Here is a 24776-nt window from a genome sequence, read left to right as displayed (position 1 = left end):
TCTTCGATTTTTAGAAATATTACAATCCTGTCTATAATGGGAAGGAGAATTGTCTAAAATTAAATTATTATACATAACACTGATTGACATATTGCAAAGTAAATAGTACGCAGAGTCTGTAGCTAACTATATATTTAATAGAGATTCTGTATTATTAATTATAAGTTCTTATGAAGAATTGTATGGCGCTTGTTACAGTCTGATAATTCATTCAAATAGCGTTGCCTCAGGAATTATATTTATTTTGCATTTGTCCTAAATATGGTTACAGTGTGGTATCAGTTACAATGTGGTTATTGATTATAATGCAGGATGACAGTGTCTGGATTTTTCCAGAGCTGTGCGGTATCGGTTCCCGTCAAATCTCTCCCCAAACCAGTTTTCTTTTCCCCTTTGATTTTAATGTGTTTCGGTTTCGTTTCTCAGCCACAGAGGCGGCTGCAGCAGCGACCTCTGGGGCCCGGTTCTGAAAAGACATCTTCAGCGCATCGACCTTATACTACGCACCGTTAGCAAGGACCTGTTTAACGGACTAAGTCGAATATTGGGATTCATAATTTGTTAAATCCCCATGTTATTACAATTGGCGTAGATAAATTGACCAGAAGCGAGGTTATTTTAATGCTGTCCTTAGTCATTCTGATGGTTTGTAACTGGAGCATAATTTATTTTTGCATTCATTTCCATTCATGAATAAATCATAACATTATCTTAGGTTTCTTAAACACTTGTTGTCCCTGCATCCTAATGTTTTGGGATTCATACATTTGTCTCGGTGTACATCCTGGGAAACAGCCCTGACAGCACAGTGTTCTGCATCACGGAGCTGCTAAGAAACAAACTTCAACTATCTTAGTCGCCACCAATTTTAAGACCCTAGGATGAAGTCTATTAGGACCCAGGCACTTGTCACCTTGTTGTTCTGAGCTCTGGCTCCTACAGAGGACTGTATCAATCCTCCTTACTCTACTTCCCCTATTACCTCTGCATTTCTTCGTACTACCCCTTTTGAGCAGCTTCCTGTACCATATTGCACCTCAGCAAGACCCGTGGAAACTGTGAATTTGGAATACAATGTTAAACTGGTTAAAGACAAGAGCAGCCCTAAATTTTAATAAAGTCAACATTCTTACAATTTTGACTCTGGATCATTAGTCCAGCAACATAGCGATTGTAGAATAGAGATCATTTCGGACATGAAATATTAACTGTTTGTCTCTCCACTGATGCTGTCAGACCTGCTGAGTTTCTCCCGCATATTCTGTTTGTTTATGATTTACAGCATCCACGGTATCTTGTTAATGTACCCTTCAATATTAATATCCTGTGTTTATTCTTTCCCTGTAGGCCAATTTTCTAACTTCAAGGATCGGAAAATCCACTTTGCCGATAGCGGAACATCCCACATCCTATTCCTTTCTAAAGCAGGAAGTCTTTTTCAGAGTAAGGTTAAGTCATGGAAAACGGCAGCTAAAACAGAAACATTCTCAATTATGAAACCACAGTAAGAGTTACATTCTGCCTGATGGCTTTTATATTTTTGTTTTGTTCTGTACTGTCATGTTGTAAATTGAGTTGGCTAAATATTAGAAACTGGCAAAACATTGATAGAAGTTGACTGTCAGACCGCCAGCAGGTGCATGGAAAAATTTGTCCTGTCTCATTCAAAAGACAGCGCCTGACTCTGCTGAAATGTCAGCTTTGGTTATGTGCTGAACTTTCTAAAGTGGGACTTGAATGGGCAAATTGACCAGGCAAGAGTGCCACTGGCTGAACCAAACCTGCTAGGTGGATTCAGCAACTGCTTATCCAGTGATAAAGCTCTGATAAACTATATAATTGTGTTGTCTTTGCGTTTGTTTGCCTTGCCAATACAGAGACAAAAGAAAAGCTTGTGCAGGTGGTTGCATTTTGAAGTCTGATGTTAACTAACACAATAACTTTCATTGAAAAAATTGCAACAAAGCCTCTTGTGAAATGATATACTTCTGAGAACAATTTAGTAATGATGTTTCATTATGCTTATGTTCCTATACATTTAGGTTACTTAAGGATTTGAGTGCCAGAAAAATAATTCAAGTGGCCTGTGGAAACAGTCACTCACTGGCATTGACAAAAGGTAAAAAAAAAAGCATGCTTGTTACATACAAGCTAGGAGCAGCAGTAGGTTATTAGCCAATATGATCATGGCTAATCCTCTATCTCAATGCCAAATTGCCAGTTTCTCCCCATATCCCTTAATGCCTTTAATTGCTATCAAATTTATCTATCTCTTTCTTGATTATGTTCAGTAGCTTGGCATCTACAGCCTTCTGTGGTAGAGAATTCTACAAGTTCATTACACATTGAGTGAAGAAATCCTTCCTCATCTCAGTTGACCTCCCCTAACCAGGGAAAATATCCTTCTTGCATCTAGTTATAGAGATCTATAAGCACAGAATCATAGAATCCCTACAGTGTGGAAGCAGACCATCTGGCCCATTGAGTCCACACCGACCCTCTGAAGAGCATCCCACCCCGTACCCTATCCCTGCATATCCCACCCCAGACACTATGGGCAATTTAGCATAGCCAATCCACCTAACCTGCATGTCTTTGGACAGTAGGAGGAAACCGGAGCACACAGAGGAAACCCACACAGTTGTGGGGAGAACGTGCAAACTCCACACAGACAGTCACCCAAGGCTGGAATTGAACCTGGGTCCCTGGTGCTGTGAGGCAGCACTGCTAACCATTGTGCCACCATGCCACCCCCAAAAGACCCTTTGGCTCAACTCATCCATGCTGACCAGATAGTCTAGATAAATCTAGACCCATATAACAGCATTTGTCCCATATCCCATTAAATCTTCCTATTCCCATACTCAACCAGAAGCTTTTTAAATGTTGTAATCATACCGGACTCCACCACTTCCTCTGGCAGCTCATTCCATACATGCACCACCCTCTGCATGAAGTTGTCCCTCAGGTCCCCTTTATATCTTTCCCCTCTCACCTTAAACCTATGCCCTCTAGTTTTTGACTCCCCCACCATGGAGAAAAGACCTTGTCCATTTACCCTATCCATGAACCTCATGATTTTATAAACCTCTATAAGGTTACCCCTTAGCCTCCAACGCTCCAGGGAAAATAGCCCCTCACTATAGCTCAAACCTTCCAACCCGGGCAACATCCTTCTAAATCTTTTCTGAAACCTTTCAAGTCAGTTAGGTGCTGTTCGAATTTTATATGTTTCAGTTAGATCCCGACTATCTTTCTAAAATCTAATAAATACAGCTCCATACAAATCAATCTCTCCTTGTAGAAATGTCCTTATTACATTAAACATAATTGGAAGAGTTTTTTTCCACTCACTTCCCACATCCATGTCCCTTAATTTGCAGACCCCTTATGTCCTCTTCACAATTTACTTTCCAACCTAATCTTGTCAAAGCAATTTTTAATTTTAAATGTAAGACTGACTTGATCTGATGCTGTTTGGGAATCCAAGGATTCTTCTATTCATTTGTCACCATGTGCATGTCTGCCTATTTCTCTCTGCCATCTCGGAACATTGTATTATTGTAATGCAATCTAAAGTAAAATACAATTAAAAACACATAACATCCATTCTAGTTGTGAACCAGGTCTGAGTTTAGTGTCATATGTAGCTGTCATATTCTTTGATATTTCCATTTAATTAAATCACAATTTGGCACTGAGGACAGCCAGAGCCAAGGTAATTCATGTGTACTACATGAATATAAATGTTATATTTCTACTTAATATTTATCTCGTTGACAAGCTGAGAAGGAGCAGGAGCCTGTTATTCATTTTTGATAACACCTTCCACTAAGTAATTCTTTTAGCTGATCAAAATTATCAGGACTATTGGTTCTGATCAGAAGATTGTGTGTTCAAATCTCAGTTCTGGAAGGCTGTGACTCCAGTGTAGTGCTGATGGTTTGCTGTGTTGCTGGAGGTGCTGTAACTTGGAGCAAATCCCATCTGTCTGTGTGGGTGAATATAAAAGATTTTACTGCACTATTTAAAAGAAAAGCCACAGAGTTACACCCAGTATCCTGATGAACGTTAATCCCACAATTAACATTGTAAAAACCTTAGTTGGTGGTTAACACCAAGCTGTTTGTGCAAGTTTGGTATGTGCATTTTGGCATCCATTTCTCTGACATTACAATCATACTTCATTGTCACTAAGCACTTTGGGCTACTCTGTCATCGTGGATGGTGTGATATGAATGCAGATCTGTCTTTTTCTTTTGTAATATACCACAAAAGTTTGCAGCCAATTATTTTGTCTTTTGTGCCTTCAGTTCGAGAAGGTGTAACTATTTGTTCTATGCTTGGGATTCAGGCATTGCTGGTTAATGCCGTCCAAAGGTAGCCTGAATTAACAATCTGGCACAACGTGCAAGGCCACTTCAGAAGACAGTGAAGAAACAGGTTTATATTTCCAGATGTTTTAAATCGGAGTTCAAACTTTCAAACTGACACATTGAGATTTGAGCTCACGTCTGGAAAAAGACCTGATATTATTATATTGCCAAAAGGAATTAGTCAATAATGTCCTACCATCATGTGATTTCCCTTGCATGAACCCTAACTCAAGTCCCACATACATGATTCTTGATCCATATATATAGGAAGAGTCTCCAGGTGGTTTCCATTGCCTATCTCATTATTCTTTTACCTTCAAAGGGTAAATAGTCCCATCTATTCATTAGCTATAGGTGGAACCATTCACAACAGTTAGGCACCAATACCCACACCTGACCATCATTCAGGGCTAGTGCTCTGGTCTCTATTTGTTAGGGCTGTTTGGGGTGGGGTCTAAATTCAACCCTTCCTGATTCAGAGACTAGATTCACTGAACCAGTGTTGCTACATTTGGATATGAGTAACTTGAACCTTAGAGACTGAATTTCAGTCATCACCTACCAGAGTGTGACTTGGACCCTTGACCTTCTGATTCAAAGATGTTTACAATATCAAGGAGGTAACAGTAATTGAGGTACCTGATGGTATGAGAAATGGGAGACAAAAATAGAAATTGCTGGAAAAGCTCAGCGGGTCTGGCAGCGTCTGTGGAGAGAAATCAGAGTTAACGTTTCGGGTCGAGTGACCCTTCCTTGGGACTGTATGAATAATGGTTCGTTCAATATCTGATGCGTATTTAGAACTTTATAAAATATAGGTTAAAGTAGAAATCAGTTTTTCTATTTTTCAGTTTTCTTGTAAGAGTTATACACGATCATTTCAAACGTACTGGAACCAAAAGTATATTTTTTTCAATTATTTTCTGTTGAAAGATGGCCAACTCTTTGCCTGGGGCCAGAACACTTACGGCCAGCTCGGTCTTGGTACAAAAGATGCTTGTCAACACATTCCTGAGTTGATGGTATCTCTTCCTGGGATGCCAGTCGCTCAGATCACTGCAGGAGGAGAACACAGCTTCGCCCTGTCTCTCTCTGGGGCGGTGTTTGGATGGGGAAGAAATAATCACGGACAGCTGGGACTCAAGGATACAGAGGGTAAGAACAATTACAAAAACTATTGCTCCTCCTTTTCCTTTACCTCCATTTCCGTACAAAATTTGCATCATCTTTTAACTTTATTTCTTTATTTCCCTAATTTATCCTATGAAGGACTGTAATATAGAACTTTCAGCTTTTCCTTTATTTCTGTATTTTTGTACCTAATCTATTTCAGTACCTAAGATGTGTAACTAGGTACTTTGTACCTAAGGTGGCACTGTGTGTGGCAACATTGTACACTTTTCATTGTACTTTTGCACTTGAGTACATGTGACAATAAAACCTAATTCTAATTCTAATTCAAAACCAGGGGATTTTTTTAACAATGGCTCAGAATTTGTGATCAGAGGCAAACTGTTATACTCGCCATTGATTTTGAAGAAGGTCGTCCACAATTACATGGTAATCTCTATAGTGCAGGCTTCACATTTCTCTGGATTTAGTTCTAATTTTACTAGTTCTCTGGTATCAGACAGCAGTAACATTATCAAGCAATCGCTTTGAAGCAGTCTCACAGGAAAAACCAGGAATTTTCTCGCTCATGTTTTACAATTTTACAAACTGTTGAATTAAAAATTGGGAAATAGAACTTGAATTAAGGTAGAAGCCGAAATTCCATAAGCAATCCTAGATTTAAAAATTTATTTTTAAAATTCAGTGGAATTTAGCACAGAGTAAAGCAATTCAGCATTCTCAATATAGTACAATTTTCTCAATATAGTACAATTACAGTTGCCCCTATATTTATGAATGTCCAATCTCCCAGCATTTATACTTATGATCAAATCCCATACAGGAGCATATCAATATTAATTTTAAAGATCTGGCATGTGAACATTTGCTTGTCCTTATGAATGGCTATTTTATATTGTACTGTATTGTTCTCACTTGTGGATAAATTGACTTATGAATGTACTCAAGAACAGGACCAGTTCATAACTCGGGGACTGTCTGCAGTTTGATTATTAGTAATTTTGGTCTACCGTGCTATTGTGAAAATACTGTTAAACAAGAATTCTTCAGGATTTATTAGCCTGAAGAAGTGGAAGAACCCATCAAATTAGCAATTTCTAATTATTTCCATCTGTAAGGACTTCAACACCCTGCAGTGGAATAGAAACTCACTGACAGATGCTTCTGGATTTCTGAGTTCAACCGCATGTGTGTAGATGCTAGACTTTATTTCCAGTTTCATAGTATTTAAAGCTGACAGTTTCTTGGTCATTACAAGCATAAAGTCTGGGTCAATATGTTTTTGACCTCTCCCCAGTTAAGTAAGTATTGAGGCAGAAATTTCTTTGTATGTGCTTCATTGTTCAATGTCTGTGTTCTTGAACATAATCGCAAGACTGGAAAAGAAATCTCTTAGATCTGTTTATAAGAAATTGAAATCTTGGAAGTGCATGCTGGTGCAAAATCAAAGCATATTAATAATGTGTATGTTTTGATTAAGAGCTTTTCATATTTATGGATTTGTGGAAACCTGTGTTGATGAAATTGAGTTGCATTGCGATAACATAGAAGACTTTCATAGATTTAAGTGTCATGTAGGAGGAATGGAAATACAACAAATATATTGTAACAAATAGTCATTTGGTAGTGCAGAACTTGAGTATTGCTGAAAGAAGTCACATTTTATCAAAGATTTTTGCCTTGCACTCATCAGGACCATTTGCAAGAATACCAATACAAGGAGAAAACCAACATTTATATACATGGTAATGGAGTGCTGATTGGTTGGCAAATGGACTCTCATTGATAGAGTGCAGCCTTGGAGAATGCATCAATTAATTGTAATTGATAGTTAACTGCCAGGCTTTGTTTAAATTTAAATCAGGCTCTGATTTGTCAAAGAATTGCCCTTAAAAATTATGGCCGTCACCTATTTTGTTGATTTGAACCAGGCACATTGTGTGTTGATGTTCTTTCTGAGTGCAAAGAGCAGAGCCTTGAGTATGAATATTTGTAGTTTCCAATGCAAGTGCAAATCAGAAAACACATTTCTTTCAGATATTACTCAGATTGGCTGAATGCTGGAGATGAGAAAGAGATGAAATGTTTTACTGGAGCCGTTAGTATTGTGGCAACGATACTTTGATTCTTTTTGAGAGTTGATGGGAAAAGTCAAGGTAAATTAACTCTCCTGGTTGTGTATTTGCCAGTTGTTGTCGGAAAAATCCACAGATCATTTTCGTTGGACAAGTTAAATGAACAAGAAGAAATGTTGTTTCTGGAAACTTTGGCACCTTTAAGAAAGACTTTTTTTTACAGAATAAGAGTACAGAGCAATTACAACTGCTCCAATCTCATTCAGACAACTTTCAATCCTTCTCAACAGTGGGTGGGCTACCACTTAGAAATTGGACTCAAGTTTCTGTTAGGCAACAGTTCCAATTTCAGATCTGCCTAAAGTGACAACTGAGTGGTTGAATGAGTTGAAATATCACTCCTCACCACTGTGTATCCTTCAGGTTCAGTATTATTTACATATTGGGTAACTACTGTGCATTCAGCTTGATCTATAACTAATGTAGAGTATATACCATCATCAGATGTAGCTCCACAAGGTTTCATTCTCCAGATTGCAGATCTCCACACAAGTGTCTGGTCTGTGTTAAGTAACTTGGAAAAGATTGGAAATAATTGGAAACTTTAATCTTGCTTACTACATTCACAGTTCAATATCGAGAAACCCAAATGTAGTTTGGGTGATTGGTTGGCTTAACATATCCATCACATTTGCATGTATGCTACTGACCTCCATGTGCATTATCATTTCAATTTCTCTGATCATTCTCATCTTGAATGTTCATCTAAATTTGGTCCAAATAAGACCACACAAATTTAGACTATCTTTCATCTTCTTGCTGGGCCCTTCAGACCCTTTGCTTTGTACATTGATTTATTTAAAAATTGGAGCTCCATTGTCTTCCCATTTTCATTCTCCCAACTTTGTTCAGTTTTATGTGCACTAATCATTGAGCTTCAGCATTTTTTAAGTCATGACTAAATTGGATTCTTAACAATAGAATAAATATTATTCCCTCACATTATTCCATAAGAGAAGCAGACTGTCTGCAGAAATTCAGGATAGGAGTTTGCAACAACACCATGTTCAATTGAACAGTCAGAATCATTTGATTCTGACTCAGAGCCTTCATAATCAAATTAGCTAAGAATGTATTATTACTTTGGAAAAAGGAAGAGAAACATGAGTCACTTGTCTTTCCAATCTTCCTTACAGATAGGTATGAACCCAAACATGTGAAGCTATTGGAGGGTAAGAGGATCATCTATATCTCCTGTGGAGAAGAGCACACTGCTGTCCTGACAAAGGTTTGTTCAGGAAAAAAAATGAAATTAAAATCTCATCTTCTGTTCCTTTTTGGGGTGTGGCAATAGCCCTAATTATAATTACAGATTTTTGTTTTAGTCATGATTGCAGTTCACCTGAAAGTGTGCAGTCTGATGATAAAAATTGCAATAGGCAAAGAGGTGACTGCTTCTTGGTAAATGGTTCAAGAATCTCCTGTGTGATTCTTGCTTCCTGATCTAGGGAAGAACATAATGGGTGGAGTGTATTTTTACGTATGGGTTAGCACAAACAAGTAATGTCAATCTGCAGTGGGACAAAAAATGTGTGATGTCTAAGTAATAACTACATTCATTGGGATTATTAATATTTTTGGACTACACTTTTTCCCGCACTATTAATTAATGTACTCATTGTAGTCTAGAATGAATCAGAATTTGGAATGTAGCAAATTATAACTAATAAAAGCAGTTAAGGTAACAAGGGATTCTATTATAGACTCTGTCAGCATTATCATACATGCTGGTGGGTTGGTTACCTCACTTAGCTAAATGACCAGAACCTGGTTGAGCCTAACAGTATGGTTTCAATTCTTGTGCTGGCTGTCATAGTTTATAGAGGCCATGCCTCCATCCTTGTGGAGTGGTTACTCTCAAGCTATAAGTAACTAATTCTCACTCTCTCTGATGAAGAAATATGACTAAGGACAATTACATAATATGTACCGATTACCAACAATAAAAGGCCACTGGCACTTTATGATTAAGGTCTTTTTTTCCCTTGTGGTGAGGAGTAACATTCCCTTGCACCATTATCTTTTTCCCTAGGATGGACTTGTTTTCACCTTTGGAGCTGGGAGTTATGGGCAGCTGGGACACAATTTTGCACAGGATGAGACCAAACCTCATCTACTCGGTTACCTGTTTGGAAAGAAAGTTTCTCAAATAGCATGTGGAAGGTAAGCTTGTAAGGCATCAAGAAAATTAAATCCAGCTATATCTCTTCCACTGTTCCTTACGTGCAAAGCAGAAACATTTAAATTAATCATTTCTTTTGTTACTAAACATCGATAGACATTTGCAGTGTGAGTCTATCTGGTTAATTATTTTATTATTTATAAAAGTCTGGGGTTGAGATCTATTTAAAAAAAAAATACACTTCACTTAAAAATAAATAATGACTTGGTCAACATGAGAACAAGGTGTGGTGAGTGGTCATTAGGGCTGACACAATGAAATAGCTTCCATGAGTAAGATAACTGTGGGAGATGGGTGGTGTGAGATGTTACAAAGGTCATGTGGCTTGGAATGATGGGTGGAAGCATGGGGCAACAGAGCCCAGACTTCAGTTCTTAGGTTGGAAAGAGTTACAATACCTCACTACCCCATGCTTTTTGTGTATCTCAGGAAGTCTTGCTGGCTTCCTGACAACTTTAAGAGATGAACTCACTGCTGGAAATCAGATTAACATTCCATAAGTGTCTCAAGTATGCCATTAGATCCCAATTTTAGTTTATTTTTCAGGGTCCTGTCAGAGGGCAGCATCGAAATGAGGAATTAGCAGGACCCTTGTAGGAAATGGAGATGCCCTGTTTCAATTGTGTCTTTCCCACTGATCTAGGAGGGTAAAAATTCCTCCTGTTGGATGAGAATATAGGAGGCATGGTTATTAAGTTTGTGGATGACACCAAAGTTGGTGGTATAGTGGACAGTGAAGAGGATTATCTAAGATTACAAAGAGATCTTGATCAATTGGGTCATTGGGCTGAGGAGTGGCTGATGGAGTTTAATTTGGATAAATGTGAGGTATTGCATTTTGGTAAAACCATCAAGGGCAGGACTTATACAGTTAATGGCAGGGCACTGGGTAGCATTTTAGGGCAGAGAGACCTACTGGTACATGTACATAATTCTTTGAAATTTGCATCACAGGGAGACAAGGTGGTTAAGAATGTGTTTAGCACACTTGCCTTCATTGCTCAGACCTTTGAGTATAGGAGTTGGGACGTCATGTTGAGGTTGTAGGGGCCATTGGTGGGGCCTCTTCTGGAGTACTGTGTGCAGGTCTGGTCGTCCTGTTGTAGAAAGGATATTATTAAACTGGAGAGGGAGAAAAACGATTTACCTGGATATTGCCAGGAATGGAGGGTTTGTTATAAAAATAGCCTGGATAGGCTGGGACTTTTTTCACTGGAGCATAATTGGTTGGGGGGGTGACCTTATAGAAGTTTATAAAATCATGAGGGGCATAGATAAGGTGAATGGCAAATGTCTTTTCCCAAAGGTGCAGGAGTTAAAACTAGGAGGTGTATTTTTAAGGTGAGAGAAGAGAGATTTAAAAAGGACATGAGGGGCAACTTTGCATGGAGAGTGTTTAGTGTGTGGAATGAATTGCCAGAGGAAGTAGTGGATGCAGGTACAATTACAGCATTTAAAAGATATTCGGATAAGTACATGAATAGTAAGTGTTTAGAGAGATATGGCCCAAACACAGGCAGGTGGGACTAGTTTAGTTTGGGACTAATTGGACCAAAGGGTCTGTTGCCATGCTATAGGACTTTATGACACTGATCCAGAGTTCAATATTGAAAACATTAAGAGAGAGACCAAGATTGTTTATGGTGTTTAGAGCTGATCAGCGGCACAAAACTGGGCAGAGTCTTGTATAGTTATGAATGAGTATACTTATTTTTAAACAGTTACCACACACTGGCCTTCGTTCCATCATCTGGCAAGATCTATTCTTTTGGTCGTGGGGAGAAAGGACAGTTGGGAAATGGAGAGACCAGAGATCAGTTACTGCCTCTTCCCATCAACATAATGGGCACATCTGGCAAACGCACAACTGGAAATGGTAAGAGTTGGAAGTTTATGCATTTGTACAACCCATGGGAAAACTTTGAAAAGGAATAGCATGTAAAATCGATTGTTTGATGTGATATTTTGCAGTTTGATTTTATATATAATGCAAGTGAAATTTGTCAACGACACCAGCAATTAGGGAGCCAGTTAGCTCAGTTGGGTAAATGGGAAGTGTATGGTTCAGAATAATGCCAACAGCATGGGTTTGATTCCTATTCAGCTGAGGTAGACTTTGGATCTCCTTCATTGCTCTGCCACAAGTGTGGAAGGCAAACGCCATCCATCATGACAAAGCTGCCAAGGTGAACAACTTGGGGGAAACATCAGAATTCCAATGCACCAAAGGCTCCAGCATAGACCGCTCATGGAATGGAATGGAATGGATATGCCATAAAGCATGGGGAATTAAAATTAAATGTAGATTTCAGGTGAGGTAGAGTTAGAAGCTGGGGAGAACTGCGTGCAATCCTCATTTTAACATTGCACATTTGATCCCTTTATTTTTCTTAGTATTCACATTATAAATTCTTGTGTATATATTTATAATGTCCTATGTAAACATGTCACATTACTTACACCCTTTCTCCAGTGATAGTGCTGCAATATCCTCAGGAATAAATGTGTAATCACATAGGCACTTTTCATTGGAAATATGAATATGCAGCTTTTTTGATATAAGAATATGGTAGGAAATGCATGTAAACGTAAAGTTAGCATATTACCCAACGATAAATAGGATGACATACAATACGGCATTGAAGTCCACCTAATTAGTTTTTGTGCATTTTCGCAGGCCGTACAACCGAGCCAGTTATCAAAAGAATTTTTGCAGGAGGAAACCAGAGCTTTGCAGTGTGCAGTGATGAAGTGGTAAGAATATTTTATACATCGGAAGAATCAACTATGGAAAAACAGAATTTCACAATCCATAAGGCAGCCACTTTACCTGAGAAGCCAATGTTGACTCTCTGGAAGCACTTTCTACCTAGTTCCATTGCACTCCCCCTTCCTCGTGTACTTTTAGTTTTGTCTCCATGTATTCCTTCATCAACCAAAATTATTATAAATCTTCTCTGCTTAGAGCAGCAGCCTCCAAAGTGATATTTAATAATATGTCAGTGTCCGTAAAACAGGTGCATAAGGGACATGGTGCCTCAAAATTAGTTGTTCATATCCAGGAAATTGAAACAAACCTGACCAAAATCTACTCCGGAGTTTACCCAGTAGTGCTGCGGCTTTGTAAGCTTCTTTCCCCTGTCCAGTGTTGCTTTGCCTGCTTTCCTTTCTTTGGGTCACCTTCATCATTGCAACCTGGCATTGCAGCTGCTCTCCTTTTACTGTCACAGGAGACAGTCTGAAATGATCCCAAGATATATGGCTAGCTCAGCCATATCAAGAGCACATTGTCTGCACGGGAGACAATTTCACTATCCCTTAAAGGATTTCCCTTGAAAGAACTTGATGTTCTTTGCTGGTAGACAGATATTCAGTGCTATTTACTTTTTCTCTCCAGGATTTGTTGTCCATAATGGACCACTTTTCACACATAACTTCAAAGAGAATCATCACAGTGGACAATTTCCTGGAAAAGCAATTGTGCAAAGAAAGAAGAAAGTAAGTTTCCTTCACTAAAATTCCAGTTTAACTCTCTCAAATCCACACTACTTCTTTGAGAATATCTCATTAATTTCCTATGGACAAATATCCAAAATAATATGCCTAGATTTTACTTCTTGGTGTTAAGAATGGCATTAATACATTGATTTCCATTATAATAATTCTGATGGTATAAAAGCACTAAACAGGGAATCTTAAGTTTCAATTTCTGGTGGACACATATATAATAAGAGCATTGAAAATAGACGTATGACCCCGAAGCCTACTTTACTGTTTAATATGTTCATGGTTAATATTTGACCACAATACTACTGTCCTGCATAATGCACATGTCTCATCAATTCTAAGAATCTATTAACCTTAACCTTAAATAACGTCAGCAACTGAACATCCAGATCGTTCTGGAGCAGAGTGTTCCAAATATCATACCACCAGATGGGTTTCCAAGTTGCCCTCTGTATTGATGCAGACAGCCACTGAAGTTGGAGGTACTCTGGTGGAGTCAGAAACTGAGCACAGTGATTCCTCTGCTGCACATTGATCAGCAGATTGGACTGGAGGAATGTTTGGGCTACTGTTTATTTTACGATCTATATTGTACTTGTGTTGAATGCCATTGGGATGCCGTACAGAATTGAGGAGTCAATTAGTTTTCAGTTTCTAAACATCCGGAAGTCGTATTTCATTGTTACGCATTTTCTTTCCAATCTATCTTGCCCGAATTTGTTCAATCAGTGTAGCCTCTAAATACAATCCAGGTTGTAGATTCCTGTAATGTGATTTTAGCATGGTATTTGACTTCACTAGTTCTATTTAAGCCTTGTAAAACTAATCATCTACAGGATCCAACTGTATCCTTATCAAGAATTTGGATTATCTATATATTGATGGAAGTGTATAATGGTTTAAAAATACAACTGTGTAAATGCAATTTCTCTGCATTTTATTTACAGGGCAATTTCGGAAGCATTTTCTTGTTCTCAAACCCTAAGTGGAAGTTTCCTGGAAGTCAGGTAAAAAAATGTGCTGTTGCCTAACAATTAGAATCAAAATATCCCAAAAAGTCTTGCTTCAGGTTGTATTTGAGGTTATTGCTTTATTCCCTGGGTTCAAGTCACAACTAGTTGATTTTTACACCCCCCCCCCACTTATTTTGTGATGTTTATTTAATTAATTTAATTTATGGAATTTGCAGACATTCATACAATTAAATGGATAGAAGGTTGGGGAAGAGAATGTATGTACGGAAATGCCACTCAAAGATTTACAGGGCTGAATCTGTTATTATTCCTTGTATTTCTATACTCAGTCAAACTATCAAGTTTTATTAACTTCCCTTCCCTGCCTTCTATTCATTCCCATTTGGGAATTCACAGTCTTCTGACCAAACACTTTCCACCAACAACTTATACTTTTGACTCCATCTCTCTTCCCAGAATCTGAGTAAGTGTCATTTAAGTATTTAAGGCAGGTAATCTGCAGTGCAACTAGGCAAGTGCCTGAATTCTGAGGGAAGCCTACTACACTGTTTTTCCAAAAATATCATGTAATCAGCTGTACAGCTTCAGTACATTGATGGAAAATATGAATTAGCCTCTCATACATTTCCAAATTCCTGTGGCCCATTATTTGTGCCAATACTCACAACTGTCTAGGCTGTAAGCCCTGTAATTTCCTCCCTTATCCTCTCTGCCTCCTGACCATTTCTCCTTTTAAGGCACTCTTTAAAATCTGTCTCTTCAACCAACCTTTAAGTCAGCTGGGTTAGTATCTTTTTCTTTAACTGGGTATTAAATATCCATCTGATGACTCTCTTATAAAGAAGCCCCAAGGGGCATTTTATTACACTGGAGGGAGCATATAATTTCAACTTGTGATTGAGTTGGAAGTGATGACCTAAAACTGATATGATCAGTAGAAGACCTGTACTTCACAAGGAATAAAGACTGAACGAAGGATATAGGACTAGACTTTAGTGTTCGTGGGCATATTTCAATGGAATGAAAACCAGACAAAGATGCAAGTTTTGCCAATTTATCAGACGGTGAAGGTTAAAGATTACCCTAGTGAAAGTGAATGTTTGAGCTCCAGAGCATTGTACCACTCTTTGTTTCAGGCAACTACATAGATTTGGGTCAACACAAAGAACTCGTACATCAAATCAATCTGCAGTAACTTTGAAGAAGCCGGTACAATATAATACTGTTTCCAAAATGCATGAGGAATAATTTTTCATCTGTTTCAAAACAGGAAGGATGGTCATTTCAAAACAAACGGAGAGATGTCTGGTCTCAATCTATCTGCAGTGTCTCGGGGCATTGAGTATTTGGCAAAAAATTGCTCATTGTTACAGAAGGTAATGTTACTGACTAATCAGTCACACATACATTCAGCTTAAAGCACTGGAATGAACTTTTTTCCCTCTCTGATCTCTGTGATTCATTTTCTCTCTTTCTTCCTTTGACAAATGCCTTGCAATCCATCCCTTTGGTTAAGATTTTGGTTCTCAGCCTATTATCATCATTGGTGTCTTATCCTGTCTTACAACACACCTGTGAAACGCCCCGGGTGGTTTTGTTATGTGAAAGAGGTATGCATAAATGATAGCTGTTGTAATCAGCTTTTATTCCAGTGATAAGGCTGCTTAGTCCTACACAGCAAGAGGCTCTTATGAACTACCACAGTTCATTAGTTTACAGGAGGGAATCAGCCATGGTGCATAAGAATCCTTCTGGATAGCAACCCAGAATTCAGAATCACTCACACGGACTGTCTGGAGAAGGGTTTGAATCCTGAATATTCTGATTCAGGGCAGGAACTGTGTGACTCAGTCAAAAAACACATCCCTTTCAGGGTTAGTGAAACAGTATTTTGCTGTACAGGTTTTTTTGGTAAAGCCACCAAAACACACAGGTCTGAGAGCGGTGTGTCAGCACAAACATATGACTAAGAACAGGAGTTGGCTTTCAAGCCTGCCCTGCCATTGAATAAGATCATGACTTATCTAATCACTCCACACTTTTCCCTCCCCACCTTGCTTGTCAAACATCTATGTACCTCTGCCTTAAAAATATTCAAAGACTCTACCTTTTAGAATTAGCATTCCCAACACATGTGACCCTCTGTGAGAAAAGAAATTCTCCTCCTCTCTATCTTAAGTGGATATCCCCTTAATTATTAAACAGTTTAGATTCTCTCACAAGATTTAGTATTCTTTCCACATGCACTCTTTTCAGACCCCTTAAGTTTTCATATGTTTCAAACAAGTTGCCACTTAGTCTTCTAAACTCCAGAGGATACAAGTTTACCTTGGCCAAGCTTTCATCATAAGACAACCTGTCCATTTCTGGTAACCTTCTCTTATTACTGCCTCCAATGGATGTACAACCCTCCCTAAATTAGGAGACCAACGCAATACATATTTTTTATTCATTCACGGGATGAGGGTGTCACTGACCTAGCAGCATTCATTGTCCATCCCTAATTGCCCAGAGGGCACCTAAGAGTCAACCACATTGCTGTGGGTCTGGAGTCACATGTAGGCCAAATCAGGTAAGGATGGCAGTTTCCTTCCCTAAAGGACAATAGTGAACCAGATGAGTTTTTCCTACAATCGACAATGGATTCAGTCATCATTACATTCTTAATTCCAGATATTTATTGAATTTAAATTCCATCATCTGCCATGGCGGGATTTGAACCCTGGTCCCCAGAACATTGCCTGCGTCTCTGGATTAATAGTCCAGTGATAATACCACTAGGTCATTGCCTCCCCAATTCCAGAGGTAGTCTCACCAATGCCTGGTACGACTGGTTGTACCTCAGTGTTTCTCCTTTTATAGCCTTCTGAGAATGATCTTAAAGATTGTTTCTCCATGAATCATTGCTTTGGAAACCCTTTAAATTAAATAGATTCATGCCAGTCTGAGAATTAGGGCCAGACCATTTAGGAGAAATGTTAGGAAGCACTTCTAACACACAAAGGGCAGTAAATGATTGGATCTCTATTCATCAGCTGGGAGTGGATGCTGGATAAATTGTTAATTTTAAATCTAAGATGGATAAATTTTTGTTAAGCAAAGGTATTAAGGGATGTGGGCCAAAGGCAGGTATATAGAGTTAGGCCACATATCAGTTGTGATCTCATTGAATGATGGAACAGGCTTGAGGGGCTGAATAGCCTACTCCTGTTCCTATGTCCTATGTTACTAAATATTTAGGGAATCCCTATTAGCGTTACTCCTGTCAGCTGTTAAATGTCTGCATTATAATCCCCTATTGACCAGTGCTATCGCATATTTTGCTGCAGATATTCACCTGTGGCAATGGATGATCTTGCATTGCAATATGAATCAGGAATAAGACGTAAAGCACATTTTAGAGTTAAATGTAATGTACTAAATTGATAAAGTGGACTTTCTTTATTATAAAGGAGTTACAGTCCTGTTGCTGATGTTCACAATTTTACAGGTGAAGAATGCAGTCCAGCATAACCTGATCCCATCGTTACCTCGATCTCCGACTTGTGTGGAAACATTGCGAGTTTACATTATAATACCAGAACTCATTGCTATTCTGACACAGCCAAGGGACTCAGCAATGCTGCTAGAATCTTTAAACAGAGCTATTCTCTCACTTGAAGAAGATTATTTTAAAATTCTTGGTGAGTTTCTTTTCTCAATTGTGTAAACATCAGTTAAAACACTGCTGATCGCAATGAAAATAATTCCAAAATTAACTCTTCCACAGTTCTTCCATTACTAAGGTGACAATGCTTCAAAACATACCTCAATAACTGTAAAGTTGACGGGCCTTGAGGTATTGAAAGAAATATTCTTTCGGTCTATTCTGCACCACTTTCAATATGAATATGTTTTGGGTTCTCATAATTGGACAAGTTGCTGAAGCACTGGTGCTCCTCCTGATCAGAACTTCAGTTGAACTACCACATAATGCGAAAATCAAGGCAGCTAATCTGTGGAAATTATCAGCAAAGGATTGGCTCGATTGTTTTAAGCATAGCACCCACAGTTCTATCTTAAGAGTTCATCATCCTGTTCACCTTCTCTGATACTTTACCATCTGGTAGGCTGTGTTTGATTTTTCATGCACATTTCTGTTCCCATTCTTGACTAGAATGCTGGTGGAGGACAATGCCTGACGATTTCTTCATGCGCCTTGTGGCAGTATATCAAAAAGAATCCAATCGATTTCATCAACTTGCTCTGGCGAAGGCCTCAAAAGATGACACCAGATTACATGATGCATTAAAAATTTTACAAGCACTTTCTAAGGTCAGTGCAAGTTTAAGTGACTCTATCTCCACTTTGTTCCATTTTTGGTTGTCTTTTGCCTCCACTCAGAAAATGTTCTTTGCTACTTCCCTGCACAACCTAGAAATAAGTCCTAAAACCCTACTTCTTTGACCAGCCAGCATTATTTGCTGTGATAACAAGGTGTAGAGCTGGATGAACACAGCAGGCCACGCAGCATCAGAGGAGCAGGAAAGCTGATGTTTCGGGTCTGGACCCTTCTTCAGAAATGGGGGAGGGGAAGGGGATTCTGAAATAAATAGAGAGAGGGGGGAGGTGGATGGAAGGTGGATAAAGGAGCAGATAGGTGGAGAGGAGATGAACTGGTCACAGAGGTGGGGATGGAGCCAGTAAAGGTGAGTGTAGGTAGGGGGCCGGGATGGGGGTTGGTCAGTTGAGGGAAGATGGACAGGTCAAGGAGGCGGGGATGAGGCTGGTAGGTAGGAGGTGGGGGTGGGGGTTGGTAAGTGAGGTGGGAGGAGCAGAGAGGTGGGAGGAAAGACGGACAGGTCAAGGAGGTGGGGACAAGCTGGACTGTTTTGGGATGAGGTTGGGGGGTGGGGAGATTTTGAAGCTTGTGAAGTCCACATTGAGACCATTGGGCTGCAGGGTTCCCAAGAGAAATATGAGGTGCTGTTCCTGCAACCTTCGGGTGGCATCGTTGTGGCACTGGAGGAGGCCCAGGATGGACATGTCGTCCAAGGACTGGGAGAGGGAGTTGAAGTGGTTCGCAACTGGAGGTGCAGTCATTTGCCACGAACTGAGCGTAGGTTCTGGGCCTTCCATCTGCCTCCCCCACCCGCACCCCACCCCCACCTCTCTATTTATTTCAGAATCCCCTTCCCTCCAAAACAGGTATACCGTTTTGGATACTGTTGGGGGAGATGGCTCACCAGGGGAAGGCAGCGGTAGCCAGGTTTGTGGCACCGTGGCTGGCTCTGCTGTACAGAAGGGCGGGAAAAAGAGTGGAAGGGCCATAGTCATAGGGGATTCGATTGTGAGGGGAGTAGATAGGCAGTTCTGTGGTCGAAAACGAGACTCCCGAGTGGTATGTTGCCTCCCAGGTGCACGGGTCAGGGATGTCTCCGATCGACTGCAGGACATTCTGAAGGGGGAGGGTGAACAGCCAGCTGTCGTGGTGCATATAGGCACCAATGATATAGGTAATAAACGGGATGAGGTCCTACAAGCAGAATTTAGGGAGTTAGGAGCCAAGTTAAAAAGTAGGACCTCAGAGGCAGTAATCTCAGGATTGCTACCAGTGCCACATGCTAGTCAGAGTAGAAATGAAAGAATAGGCAGGATAAATGAGTGGCTTGAGAGATGGTGCAGGAGGGAGGGGTTCAGATTTGTGGGACATTGGGACCGGTTCTAGGGGAGGTGGAACTATTACAAATCAGACGGTCTACACCTGGGCAGGACTGGAACCAATGTCCCAGAGGGCGCTTTTGCTAACGCTGTTGGGCAGGGTTTAAACTAATGTGGCAGCGGGATGGGAACCAAATGAGGAGGTTAGTGGACAGTAAGGAGGTGGTAACTAAAGCCTGTAAGGAACTAGATAACGAAGTCAGTGTGACTCAGGGGAAGAGTAGGCAGAGAGCAGATGATGAACGCAAAGGGACAGGTGGTCTGAGGTGCATTTGTTTTAATGCGAGAAGTGTAGTAGGTAAGGCAGATGAACTTAAGGCTTAGATTAGTACCTGGAAGTATGATGTTATTGCTATTACTGAGACTTGGTTGAGAGAAGGGCAACATTGGCAACTAAATATCCCAGGATGTAGATGCTTCAGGCAGGATAGAGAGGGAGGTAAAAGGGGTGGAGGAATTGCATTACTGGTCAAAGAGGATATCACAGCTGTGCTGAAGGAGGGCACTATGGAGGACTTGAGCAGTGAGGCAATATGGGCAGAGCTCAGAAATAGGAAGGATGCGGTAGCAATGTTGGGGCTATACTACAGGCCTCCCAACAGCGAGCGTGAGATAGAGATACAAATATGTAGACAGATTATGGAAAGATGTAGGAGCAACAGGGTGGTGGCGGTGGGAGATTTTAATTTTCCCAACATTGACTGGGATTCGCTTAGTGTTAGGGGTTTAGTTGGAGCAGAATTTGTAAGGAGCATCCAGGAAGGTTTTCTAGAGCAGTATATAAATAGTCCAATCCGGACGGGGCCACACTGGACCTGGTGTTGGGGAATGAGCCCGGCCAGGTGGTTGAAGTTTCAGTAGGGGATTACTTTGGGAATAGTGATCACAATTCCGTAAGTTTTAGAATACTGATGGACAAAGATGAGAGTGGTCCTAAAGGAAGAGTGCTAAATTGGGGGAAGGCCACCTATAGCAAAATTCGACAGGAGCTGGGGAATGTGGATTGGGAGCAGCTGTTTGCGGGTAAATCCACATTTGATATGTGGGAGGCTTTTAAAGAGAGATTGATTAGAGTGCAGGACAGACATGTCCCTGTGAAAATGAGGGCTAGAAAGGGCAAGATTAGGCAACCATGGATGACAGGTGAAATTGTGAGACCAGCAAAGAGGAAAAAGGAAGCATACATAAGGTCTAGGTGACTGAAAACAGATGAAGCTTTGGAAGAATATCGGGAAAGTAGGACCAATCTGAAACGAGGAATTAAGAGGGCTAAAAGGGATCATGAAATATCTTTAGCAAATATGGTTAAGGAAAATCCCAAAGCCTTTTATTCGTACATAAGGAGCAAGAGGGTAACTAGAGAAAGGGTTGGTCCACTCAAGGACAAAGGAGGGAAGTTATGCGAGGAGTCAGAGAAAATGAGTGAGATTCTTAATGCGTCGGTATTCACTGAGGAGAGGGACATGACGAATGTTGAGGTTAGGGATAGATGTTTGATTACTCTAGGTCAAGTCGGCATAAGGAGGGGGGGAAGTGTTGGGTATTCTAAAAGGCAGTAGGGTGGACAAGTCCCCAGGTCCGGATGGGATCAATCCCAGGTTACTGAGGGAAGCGAGAGAGGAAATAGCTGGGGCCTTAACAGATATCTTTGCAGCATCCTTGAGGACGGGTGAGGTCCCAGAGGACTGGAGAATTGCTAATGTTGTCCCCTTGTTTAAGAACGGTAGCAAGGATAATCCAGGTAATTATAGACCAGTGAGCCTGACATCAGTGGTGGGGAAGCTGCTGGAGAAGATACTGAGGGATAGGATCTATTTACATTTGGAAGAAAATGGGCTTATTAGTGATAGGCAGCATGGTTTTGTGCAGGGAAGGTCATGTCTTACCAACTTGATAGAATTCTTTGAGGAAGTGACAAAGTCGATAGATGAGGGAAGGGCTGTAGATGCCATATACATGGACTTCAGTAACGCGTTTGATAAGGTTCCCAATGGTAGGCTGATGGAGAAAGTGAAGTCGCATGGGGTCCAGGGTGTACTAGCTAGAGGGATAGAGAACTGGCTGGGCAACAGGAGACAGAGTGTTGTAGTGGAAGGGAGTTTCTCAAAATGGAGAACTGTGACCAGTGGTGTTCCACAGGGATCCGTGTTGGGACCACTGTTGTTTTTAATATAAATAAATGATCTGGAGGAAGGTATAGATGGTCTGATTAGCAAATTTGCAGATGACACTAAGATTGGTGGAGTAGCAGATAGTGAAGGTTAGTGTCGGAGAATGCAGCAGAATATCGATAGATTGGAGAGTTGGACTGAGAAATGGCAGATGGAGTTCAATCGGGCAAATGCGAGGTGATGCATTTTGGAAGATCCAATTCAAGAGCGAACTATATGGTAAATGGAAAAGCCCTGGGGAAAATTGATGCACAGAGAGATCTGGGTGTTCAGGTCCATTGTACCCTGAAGGTGGCAACGCAGGTCAATAGAGTGGTCAAGAAGGCATACGACATGCTTTCATTCATCGGAGTGGGTATTGAGTACAAGAGTTGGCAGGTCATGTTACAGTTGTATAGGACTTTGGTTCGACCATACTTGGAATACTGCGTACAGTTCTGGTAGCCACATTACCAAAAGGATGTGGATGCTTTGGAGAGGGTGCAGAGGAGGTTTGCCAGGATGTTGCCTGGTATGGAGGGCGCCAGCTATGAAGAGAGGTTGAGTAGATTAGGATTATTTACATTAGAAAGACTGAGGTTGAGGGGGGACTTGATTAAGGTCTACAAAATCATGAGAGTTATAGACAGGGTGGATAGCAAGAAGCTTTTTCCCCAGAGTGGGGGACTCAATTACTAGGGGTCACGATTTCAAGGTGAGAGGGGAAAAGTTTAAGGGAGATATGCGTGGAAAGTTCTTTATGCAGAGGGTGGTGGGTGCCTGGAACGCATTGCCAGCAGAGGTGGTAGAGGCGGGCATGATAGTGTCATTTAAGATGTATCTAGACAGATACATGAATGGTCAGGGAGCAGAGGGATACAGATCCTTGGAAAATAGGCGACAGGTTTAGATAGAGGATCTGGATCGGCGCAAGCTTGGAGGGCCAAAGGGCCTGTTCCTATGCTGTAATTTTCTTTGTTCTTCCCCTCCCCCATTTCTGAAGAAGGGTCCAGACCCGAAACGTCAGCTTTCCTGATCCTCTGATGCTGCTTGGCCTGCTGTGTTCAGCTGGCTCTACACCTTGTTATCTCAGATTCTCCAGCATCAGCAGTTCCTACTATCTCTGAGTCAGCATTATTTGCTGGTTGTTTATTTTCTCTGTGAAACACTTTGGAATGTTTTACTCCATATAAAAAGGCATTGTGAATTCAGAACTGTCGTTGCATATCAGGGCTGAGTAATGTAGATTCCAATTATTGAACAGACATAATGGTCTCAATATTAATCTAACCTGCCCACCAGGAACAGGACAAGTTCAGTTTGGACACTCATTCCACATCCATTCTGAGTGTAGAGATTTGTAATCAACCTGCTTAGGCAGGTTGTGACACATTTTTGAAGCAGGTGGGACTTGTATGCAGGTAGTGGACGTCTCTGCACCACACAACAGCCCCACCACCCCCCCCTCCTCCCCCAACCCCCCAATCCCCCCACTCTCTCACACACACACACACACACACACACACACACACACACACACACACACCAGTTCAGGCCTACACTGTGCTGAAACCAATGGCAAGTTAAAGTAAAGCGAGACTGGGAGAGAAATGGCCATTCAATCCAACCCTGCCTGTTTCCTAATGTTAACTGAAAATGTGAGTGTTGTATAATGCTCTGATTGGGAAATCAGCATTGCATTGCACATAATGTTCCAGCACAATGGTTGAGTTGGTGTCACACTGAATTCTCCAAATCAGCCCTCAACATTTGCACTTAGATGTCATCCTTGTCATTGTTCAGGAGTAAATAATTTCAATTTAGACCGTAACAGAGCAAATTGTATATGGTATGTTATGTGGAATGGTACTTGATGGACCAATTGTCCTTTCCCAAGCCCTGTTTTCTTATAGTATCCAATGGACGTTATAGACCGTATGAGTATGCAGTTGTGCAGCAGCCTAAAAGGTTCCAACTGGATTTGTTCCATTTTAAATACCCACAGCTGCACAATTTAGTTTAGAGGGACTGTGTAAAGTTTTTAGAAATATAAGTCCAAAGACAATTGTTCTTCCTACGCACATTGTTTTTAATAAACCCAAATTACTCCTGGACTAATCACAAAAATGTTAACCTATGTTTAATTCTATGCTGGCAGGTAAATTCGAGCAGACATGCAAAGATCCCAGACAGAAACTTTTGCATTCCTGTGATGGAAAATTTGACGGACTCTGTGATGGTAGGTGGATGAATATTTCTAAATCTAATCTGTTTCACCAATCTCTCAGCCAGATCTTTACAGTTTGCCACATATCTCATTCACCCTCATTGTTCCATGGTTTGTCCATTACCATAAAAAAATATACAATTAACTTTGAATGCTGATTAGGTATTGGTAGAGTGTGTGTATATGTATATATGTGGAGAGAGACATTATAATTGCTGAGCAAGTTTGATGGCCTGAATGGCCTACCCATTTTTCTATGAGACGCTCTAAATGATCTTGTAATGTGGAGAGATTCTGAGCTGAAATTAATTTCATGTTATATTAAGACATACTTTTACTTACCAATTTGCCATTTCTACTCTGTCTGTTGTACAGACAAGAACGTTTTCATTGT

General features: G+C 40.5%; 1 protein-coding gene across 1 annotated transcript in view; it reads left to right on the top strand.

Annotated features, from left to right (window-relative positions):
- LOC109935974 (probable E3 ubiquitin-protein ligase HERC3) overlaps window positions 1-24776 on the top strand; it is a 48861-nt gene that overhangs the window by 537 nt on the left and 23548 nt on the right. The window contains exons 2-14 of the mRNA XM_048615158.1: window positions 1348-1504; window positions 2043-2119; window positions 5310-5531; window positions 8779-8870; window positions 9675-9805; window positions 11546-11700; window positions 12502-12578; window positions 13222-13322; window positions 14279-14338; window positions 15576-15681; window positions 17796-17988; window positions 18462-18619; window positions 24314-24394. Coding sequence (XP_048471115.1) covers window positions 1348-1504; window positions 2043-2119; window positions 5310-5531; window positions 8779-8870; window positions 9675-9805; window positions 11546-11700; window positions 12502-12578; window positions 13222-13322; window positions 14279-14338; window positions 15576-15681; window positions 17796-17988; window positions 18462-18619; window positions 24314-24394 — 1610 coding nt within the window. The remainder of the gene's footprint in view (window positions 1-1347; window positions 1505-2042; window positions 2120-5309; window positions 5532-8778; window positions 8871-9674; window positions 9806-11545; window positions 11701-12501; window positions 12579-13221; window positions 13323-14278; window positions 14339-15575; window positions 15682-17795; window positions 17989-18461; window positions 18620-24313; window positions 24395-24776) is intronic.

The sequence above is a fragment of the Rhincodon typus genome, chromosome 1 (assembly GCF_021869965.1).
Source record: "Rhincodon typus isolate 14 chromosome 1, sRhiTyp1.1, whole genome shotgun sequence".
Taxonomy (NCBI): domain Eukaryota; kingdom Metazoa; phylum Chordata; class Chondrichthyes; order Orectolobiformes; family Rhincodontidae; genus Rhincodon; species Rhincodon typus.
This window is presented reverse-complemented; position numbering and strand designations above follow the sequence as displayed.